General features: G+C 56.3%; 2 protein-coding genes across 2 annotated transcripts; both read right to left on the minus strand.

The window, feature by feature from the left end:
- Positions 1-1348: 1348 nt before the first annotated feature.
- BGZ61DRAFT_557400 (uncharacterized protein) lies at positions 1349-2134 on the minus strand. Its single transcript, XM_046255686.1, has one exon. It carries the CDS (start codon positions 2090-2092, stop codon positions 1481-1483), a length of 612 nt encoding a protein of 203 aa, XP_046098790.1. The 5' UTR covers positions 2093-2134; the 3' UTR covers positions 1349-1480.
- A 2746-nt stretch (positions 2135-4880) lies between these two features.
- BGZ61DRAFT_114908 (uncharacterized protein) lies at positions 4881-7500 on the minus strand. The gene is made up of 3 exons (XM_046236983.1): positions 7105-7500; positions 5138-6873; positions 4881-5072 (listed from the first exon to the last, which is right to left on the minus strand). Exons 1-3 carry the CDS (start codon positions 7330-7332, stop codon positions 4961-4963), a joined length of 2076 nt encoding a protein of 691 aa, XP_046098791.1. The 5' UTR covers positions 7333-7500; the 3' UTR covers positions 4881-4960.
- Between the last annotated feature and the right edge of the window lie 1003 nt (positions 7501-8503).

An 8503-nucleotide genomic window follows, 5' to 3' on the forward strand; every position in this document is an offset into this window, starting at 1 on the left:
GTACCTAGGGTACCTAAGCAGTAGGTGGTAGCAGTGGGCGAGCCAGTGAATGAGGGCCTAGGAAATCCGCCCCGGGTAGTAGTGGGTTGGGGCCAGACAGGGGACGTGCAGGGGGAGGGGAATTGCCTTATGAGGAGTGGAGGTACATGGCGGTAGTCAGTGGCATCGACTGAGTAAGGGCACGGCGGACAGCAAATAGGACTTGTGTTGCCCGGGGGGTTGGTTTGGAGGTAAGTAGTTAAGGTAGCTAGCATGTACAAATTTCAATTTCCTCGGGCGTCAGGTGGGAGCAGAGGAGCGGGAGGCGAGACAAGGCACAGTACGCCGACGGTCACAGAAGTATACAACATTTGTCATCCAGGGAGTAGCACTTGGCTTCGAAAAAGAAAAAAAAAAGAAGGCCACCGTGAAAAAGAAAAGATGACGGACCAGGGAGCCAAAAGAAGGAAGCAATGCCACGGATGGCATGGGATGGGAGCTCCAATGGATTGGTTTGGGATGGAGGAGACCGCAGATGGGATGGGATGGGACGGAGATGGGTGGAAAGGGTCAGGGCGACGGCGACGGCCACAGAGTTGCAGTGTGCGTGCCAGGTACGCCCATTTTGTATGCTTTCAGCGTGACATGCCATGTACTGCACTGTCGAACGCCGCAGCGGACCCCAGTAACCTAACAGAAGCGTCCAGCCCACCCCAGTCTGCTCGAAGAGGAATTGGGGTGGAAGGAAGCACCCAGTATGGCTAGAGGCTCACGCTGAGAGAGAGGCAGACCTGAAGTCGTACCTCGTTCACACACATTCGCACACCTTCACACACACACACACACACACACACACACACACATCCAAAGCGAGATGATGGCACTCGCTCCGGGACAACGGAAATACAAGCACGAGGCGCACATCATCCTTCCGCCCTCCCCCAGTCCTTACTCGAGCACCATCGCAAGCCTGCCCAACCCAAGCCCACGAGCAGCCCCCTGCGGCCCCAATCCACCAGATTGCGCCAGATTACAGTGGAGCGGAAACTAAGGCACTGAGGTGATCCCCCGAGCCCGGAGTATTCAGCCACCCAAATTCCGCAGGCCGGTACTCAGTACGCCTGCTCGCTCGACTCTGATGATTACCTCTAGTACGGATTAGGAGCCGGTAGCCTGGGCCTGGCATTGGTCGCGAGCTAGGGCCATCCGAGGAAGCTCCTCGTTCCCTATCCGTCCTACTAGTTAACTTACGTGGATGAAGCTCCAGAGCGCGCCATTGTCCAACTCAACCTGCTCCGTACGTACCGTACTGTACGCAATACCTCCGCCTAGCTAGGTATTTTCCGGCCGACAGCTTGCTCACTGCTGGAGTGGGCGGGCTCGGCTCCACCCGTTGGAAATCCTCCCACTCCAGCAAGATGGCCCCGACTCGCCTGTGCCGGGCCTCGACCATGTCGGTGATGCCATGTTTGATGGACGGATTGAAACTGACGGGTGACGCCTATTGACGCCTGTTGTCGCCTTGTTGCTTTCCGTTGTCTGGCTCCTCGCGTTGCTGCTGGAATGTCTTTGGCCCCTTTCTGCTCGTTATGGAAACATGCATGGCTGGTCTCGGGTGGCCGCAGCGTCCCAATCCTTGTCTACGGATTTTGGTCTCTGGTCTGCCGTCTGCCGCCTGCGTCCACAGCATCCTCGATTCCTGCCTTGGGTGTTCGTATGCTTGTCCAACAACCTTGTGGTCGCTCGGCTCCTGTCTCAACTCCCAGAGCTCAAAGCTGGGGATCCTCGGTACGTGCGCTACCACGGCGACCACGGCGACCACTGCGGCCACGGCCAAAGACGGCATCTTGCTCTGGTCCGGGGGCGGCGAAAGTATGGCAAGACCTGGGCGCCAAGAAGTCGCACTGTGTTCAGTATGCGTGGTTGCATGCTGTCCACCATCCTGCAAAGGCGTACTGTGACTGACTCGACGCTCTTCTCCCTCAAATTGGCCATCATCAATCGCACACGCGCGCCCACACGCAGGCAAAACGATGCACATGTCCTTGACAGGCCCGACACAACTTGCTCGACAATTGTACATGGATAGCTCGAACATTATACCGATGTACATGTCGGTACGCACGTACGCACTACTAATATGGGGCAATTCCTGCAAGCCCTTCCCGGGGAACAAGGAATGGGTGGAGGATCCTGTGGGGCCTTCCTAGGAGCTCTGCTCTCTCTGGGGACCCTCCGACTGCCCTGTTGAGGACGCTCCCCATCCGTTGACGGGCGTGCGTCGCCCCGGCCGTCGATCATGGTCGGTCGCTTTGGTACGAACAGCGAAACGACGGACAATGAGCTATCAGCAGAGAGCTGTCGGTAACGGCCCGGACAACTAGCCTAGAGGTATGTCTCTGCCTGTGCAGACCTGTCGGTGTGTCCCTGTGGTCTCTGAGTGATGAAATTCGCCTCCAAACTCTCCAGGCCTCACTGGTGTAAATACTAACATACTCGCCCACCTCACACGCATCCTCCCATGTCGTACGACAAGAACTCGTTCCCTGACCCTGTCTGAAGCACCCGGTCTTCGGTAAGCCGTTCCAAAGAGGAAGCGGGCGTTATTGGTCGCCTTGGCCTCCTTGCCTTGGGCAGCTGAGCAGACGAGAGCCACGCATGTCGTTGACCAGCAAAGCCAGGGGGCGCTGGTTCAGAGCTCCAGACTCCAGTCGACCTGCAAACAGCGATTACGACGTTGGCTCCTTGGTACCTGCAGCAGAATGCAACCTCCGCCAGGGCTGTCCGCTGCACGTATGCACCACAACGCCACTGGAGCAACCCCAACACAGGCGTTCATCATCTCGCAGCTTGACATTGCCAGCTTCTCAATTTGCCCACTATCTCCCAGACTAATACGCCATACTTACTGGGTGAATCCAGAGGGTGCACAAGCTGGTAACATGGGTTTGTCCTTGGTAATCGTCATCTTCGTTGGGGCGCGTGGCAGCAAGATTCGGCTTCGGTGCCTTCACCTCAAGTATTAGCTTCGCCAAAAAGGTTACACCAGGCCCTCCGCGCTGCCCACTTTCCTGTCAACAAAGTACCAGAGAGTGAGAGACTTACGAGGTATTCGGAGCCTCGCCCATCTTGGCAACTGTTAGCCAGACCACCAGGGCCGACGCAATTTGCGATGCCCTCCTAATGACCCGCAAGAATCCACTCGCACGACCGACGACCCATGGCCGCTCCCTGGTAGCCCCAATCGAAACCTAGTCGGCCTGGTTAACCATGGAATATACCCCTGCAATGTCTCTTCCACCGGCGAGGTGCGTGCCAGGGGATGTTGACATTAGCACCTTTCGAGTCCATCGTGGTACTCAAGATGCTAGCTCGGGGCCAACTCCGGTGATGCTGTCGGAACTCGAAATAGGAGGACTCACCACCAAACTCTAGCCTCCGGGACTAACAGTCTCTCTCCCGGCGTGCTTAGCGTTGGGGTATCGAGGGCATGCCAGATAATCTCCGGCTTACTCCAAATCGGCTTCATCCTCTGGTGTTTCCATCCAAGATTCTGACCTAGCCGACTCGCTTCAGGAAGCCACCCATTCTAACCCCGGACCGGCATTGAATGACAATGTGCCAATAGTTGCTCTGCTATACTCCGTATATTACTTGAGATTCCTCTTCATGGTCGCCAACACCACTTCAACCCCAACATGGCCTCAGTCGCGGGCCATCTCTCCTGACGCTATTGGGGGCCTAGGATATAAGTGTTGTTGGCTTCCCGGTTTGGCGCCCCTTTCCCCCATCACCTTTCGCACGGTCTGAGCTGGCCGGATGAGGCTTGCGAAGGTTGTGACAACCTTGGACGTCTCCTGTCTTTCTTCCCGCGTGATACGAGAGATCGTGAGACCATGCTTCTCGAACCCAACCCCCTGGTTCATCCCGCCGTCGTCTCCTGTGTTCAAATTACGATGTTACCCTACGGAAAAACTTCCCCGATCATGATAGTGGTTGCGTCAAGGAAATGGGCCTTTTGAGTTCTGATGCCCTTTCCCATCACGTCAGTGTCCCTTCCGCTAGGGTAGATCGTGTGCCCTGGACGATTGTTGGTTCCTACCGCCAATGCAGTCATTTCCTCGATCCAATCTACAACGGTATCCAACCTCCGTAGCCTATGTTTACTTTTTATCGCGAGACTGGGCCAACACCCCGAGAAAGCCGCAGGCAGAGAGAATGACAGGCCTCGAAAAGTTAAACTTGCACTTTGCACGCTGCATGAGGCTCGTACTACATCGTCTCATGCCTGCCGTTGGAGACTAGTTAGTCAACTTGCTTATTTTTTTCTTCCCCATCTGAGCCGCTTGTGGAGGCCCTCATCCCGGACACGCAGTGACAAGATGTCTTGGGAGCACCCTTCCAAGAGATCGTAGCTTATCTAGCAATCTTGGGATGGGTGCTGGGAACAGTTTCTCCTAACTGTGGAGAGCGGCTTGGCTATATGAAGGCAACGAGATGTTTTTAGTTTCGCGACACCGAGTCTTGATCTACCCTATACTTTGCTGTTGCGAGAATGAACACAACACACCAGACTCCTCATGTATCAATTTTTAGTAACGTAATTCTGGGAAATTATTGTGTGCTATAATCTATCATCTCCTGTTGTATTCGGGAGCTTTGCAGTTGGGGAATTGCCTTGTATTTAATTTGGGTCCTTTGTTTCTTGAGATCGTCGTGTTTCAACCATGTGAAGCCCACAGATGGGTGAAGGCAACATAATGGTAAGGACTGTACAATTGACATTACCCCAACCAAACTCATCGAATCAATGACTTCCATTCAATAGCGGTAACGAATCATGCCATGACAGCACTGAATGCCATTGTTTTAACAGGGCGCGCCATAACTCACATACTCCGAACCTCATAACCATACCTCATTGTCCATTTATAACTCACACATTGCACCATCCCTTTTCCTTTGTCTAGTTATTTGCCGTCTAATGAGTTTTTGCCCACTGTTTGAACCAGTCTAACGCCTCAGGGTTGGCCACACTCGCATTCGTCTTGATTTTCATACCCGAGAGAATCTGCTTGACAGCAACCTCGATCCTGGTATTCATGTTAGACTATCACACACAGGTCCCAATAGGAATGGGAACGATGTATGTACTTACTTCTTGCCGTTGCCCGTCTTGGGCACACCGCCGCCGCACTCCTCCACGATACCGGGGACGTGGCGCGGGCTTAACTCGGCCTTGATCTTGGCCTTGATGCGACTTCGCAGGTCGTCGTCGAATGTCTTTCCTGACACCATGACAATGAAGAGACACACCATCTCATCCGTGTCCTCTGCGCGACGGCGTCCCACGCACACGGCTTCTTCAATCTCGGCAGCGAAGAAGCGCGTCAAGATGTTATAGATTTCCGCGGACCCGAACCGCACGCCCGAGGGCTTTAGCACGCCATCCGAGCGGCCGAGCATGACGAGGCTACCCGTTCCCGCGTCGGGGATCGTGACGAAGTCGCCGTGGTGCCACACTGCGCCCTTGGCGTCGCAGATGTCCGCGAACCGCTCGAAGTACGCCGCCTGGTACTTGGCGTCGCCGCCCGCGCCAAAGAAGGTCAGCGGCTGGCAGGGGAAGGGACGCACGCAGACGAGGTCGCCAGGCTCGCCAGCAGAGACGGGCTCGCCGGTGAGAGAGTCGACGACGCGGATGGCCATGCCGAGACCGGCGCACTGGATCTCGCCCACACGAACGGGGAGCAGCGGGCAGGGGGCTCCGAAGAGAGAAATGATATCGGTGCCGCCCGTGATGGAGGCAAGGTTGACATGCGCAGGGAATGCATCATAAACGAACTTGAACGTGGAAGGGGGCAGCGGCGAGGCTGTGGAGTAAATGGCCTGCAGGCGAGAGAGATCGATACCTGGCTCGCGGACGGGATACACGCCGTTGGCCTCGAGGGCTATGAGGTACGCCGCCGAGGTACCGAAGTGAGTGACCTCAAGGTCGGACAGGACCCGCGGCAAAGAAAGGTGACCCTGAGGGCGGAAGGGGGATCCGGAGTATACGATGACGGTGGCTCCGACAGCGAGGGCGCCGATGCTCCAATGCCACATCATCCAGGAGGTGGTGGTGAAGTAGAGCATCCGAGAGGAGCTGGACAACGAACAGTGTAGCTGATGTTCCTTCTTGTGCTGGATGAGCGTGCCAAGGGCTGTGTGGACGATGGCCTTGGGCAGGCCGGTTGTGCCACTGGAGTACAGCACGTACAACGGGTGCGAGGGCGGGAGCTGCTCGAATGTCAGGGGCTCATCGGAGGCGGACGCCAAGAGGCTGGCGTAGTCGACAGCCGTGACGCCTTGCGTGGTGAGCTCCTCAAGTCCAAGGCCTCCAGCCCGGATGTTGTCAATGACAACGACAGTCTCGAGGCCCGACGCGCGCAAGGCGGTGACAATTTCAGTCGTCTTGGACACGCTGGACCACTCCTTGCCATTGTACACGGTGCCGTTGTCCGCGAAGAGCACCTTGGGCGCAATCTGGCTTAGACGGTCCAACACGGCACTCACACCATTGTCGGGACTAATACCCGTCCAGACGGCACCCACCGCGGCCGCAGCGAGCATGGCGACAATGGCCTCGACATGATTGGAGACGTAACCGGCGACGACGTCATTCTTCTTGAGCCCCGCGGCGCGCAGGGCGTTGGAGCAGCGGCGGACGGCGTCGCGGAGATCGGCCCACGAGGTGGTGACGGTAGAGCCGGGGAGCTCGGTGAGAGTGATGACGGCCGCGGCGGATGAGTCTGGGGCCGGCGACGTGGCGGGGAAGAGCAGGTTTTCGGCGAAGTTGAGGCGGGCGGAGGAGAAGAAGTCCGGGCGGGGGAACATAGGAGCGTTGTTGGGAAGGACCTGTGTTGTTGAGGAATGGTGAGCTTGATGCGAGATTCTGAGTGGTTGTCTCATGCATGCGGATGGTCAATGGTGTTGGATTGCGCTCTGAGGAGACTCGGCATAACATGTATATGCTGGCAGTCGTATTGGCAATCTCACTTAAGATGCTATCCCCATATGCACCTGCGTTCAATGTTGCAATTGGAGATTGGGGGTCTGGTATAAACCCTGGCAGGAGAATTGCCGTACCTGATCAAATGACTTGGAAGCCTTAATGCCCACAAAGTGCCAGACTTCCTCCCAGAACAGCGCTACGTTATCAATGGACCATTGGTAGAGCGTCGGATAGCCATCGAGGCTGAGCCCATGCTTCTTGTTGACGTGCTTGAGGAAGCGCCACATGGGCGTCGATGACGGGTCTGGATGGCTCCATAGCTGGTCCGCGGGGGACTTCTTGTCGGTCGACGGAACGGCCATTGCTGGGGGATGTAGAGATGATGGGCTTGAGCGAGCTTGGGAGGACGAAGAGACGAGGGAGAGCGTCGAGAGAATCCCAGGACGGATGGGAAACTTGTTGGGGAGGGAGAGAGGGAACGATATCGGAACGGCGGCGGTTCGGAATCGAGCCGAAGAAGAGAGGATGAGGAGGAGGAGGAGGAGACGGCCAAGATATCGGATATAACAGCCAGGTAATAGACACAGACACAGACGAAGATGGAAAAAGATGATAAGAAGGTGCGCTATTATCCCACTAAAAATTCCTGGAGTCTCGAGACCGAACTCGCTGTACCCAATCTCTTTCACTTGGCCTTGCTATTCCGAGGCTTGTGTCGCAATCCGCGCGGAATGAGAAAGTCGCAGGCTCGGTCCGTGGCCGTCGCAAACCGCCCCCTCCCGCGGCGCTCGGCTCTCCAACCCCGCTGAGGCGCCGGTCCGTGTGTGGCAGTGGTGGGGGAGGCTGATGGGCTGCGTGGCTGAGATATTCGTGGCACAGTGGCAGAGCACTTGCTCTATGTGGCTCATTGCTGTGGCTGGGCCGGAGAGGACACTTGCCCAACGCGGACGGCTCCTCCAATCCCTACTTACGTGAGCTATCAACTTCGCTTCTCAGAACGTGCCCCTTAAACGGGAAGCTAATTAATCAATGGCTACTTAGGCAGCATCGAGACATGGGAAGAGGGAACAGGAGGGGAGACTTTGTGTCAGAGAGCAAAATTATGGATAGGCAGGATATTAAACGGGTGACTGGTTGCTGGGGACAGAGACATGAAAAAAGGTGATTAACGGATGGTTCAGATTATCCCATGCTCGGGATTCCGGCGAAGAAGACCCCAGTGTCACGACATTGGACCATTCTCGGAGTTTTGGGTGGAAAGCAAGGGCAACGCTACGGGGCACTCGATCTTCCCGAGCGCCGACCGTGCCGCACGCTTCACATCCTTGAGACAGATGGGCTACGTCACGCTGGGCGCCCTGGCTTTTTTGTATTTTGCGAGTTCTGTCCGACAACCCCTCGTCGACGGAGCTGAGTTGAAGCGAGGGATGATCTGACGACCAAAAGCTGGTACGGAGACTCGCGGCGGCATCACGATATAAGTCCGGGACGAATGGGACGATCAAGTCGGAATCTCCATGCACAGGTCTAACG

The sequence above is a fragment of the Ilyonectria robusta genome, assembly GCF_021365365.1.
Source record: "Ilyonectria robusta strain PMI_751 chromosome Unknown BGZ61scaffold_24, whole genome shotgun sequence".
Lineage (NCBI taxonomy): Eukaryota > Fungi > Ascomycota > Sordariomycetes > Hypocreales > Nectriaceae > Ilyonectria > Ilyonectria robusta.

Bases quoted from the DNA above. Each gene is read 5' to 3' on its own strand.
- BGZ61DRAFT_114908 (XM_046236983.1), bottom strand. From the start codon at position 7,332: ATGGCCGTTCCGTCGACCGACAAGAAGTCCCCCGCGGACCAGCTATGG. The intron at 6,874-7,104 runs GTACGGCAATTC...TCAACAACACAG, and splicing joins CTTCCAAGTCATTTGATCAG to GTCCTTCCCAACAACGCTCC. The intron at 5,073-5,137 runs GTAAGTACATAC...CATGAATACCAG, and splicing joins AAGACGGGCAACGGCAAGAA to GATCGAGGTTGCTGTCAAGC.
- BGZ61DRAFT_557400 (XM_046255686.1), bottom strand. From the start codon at position 2,092: ATGTACATCGGTATAATGTTCGAGCTATCCATGTACAATTGTCGAGCA.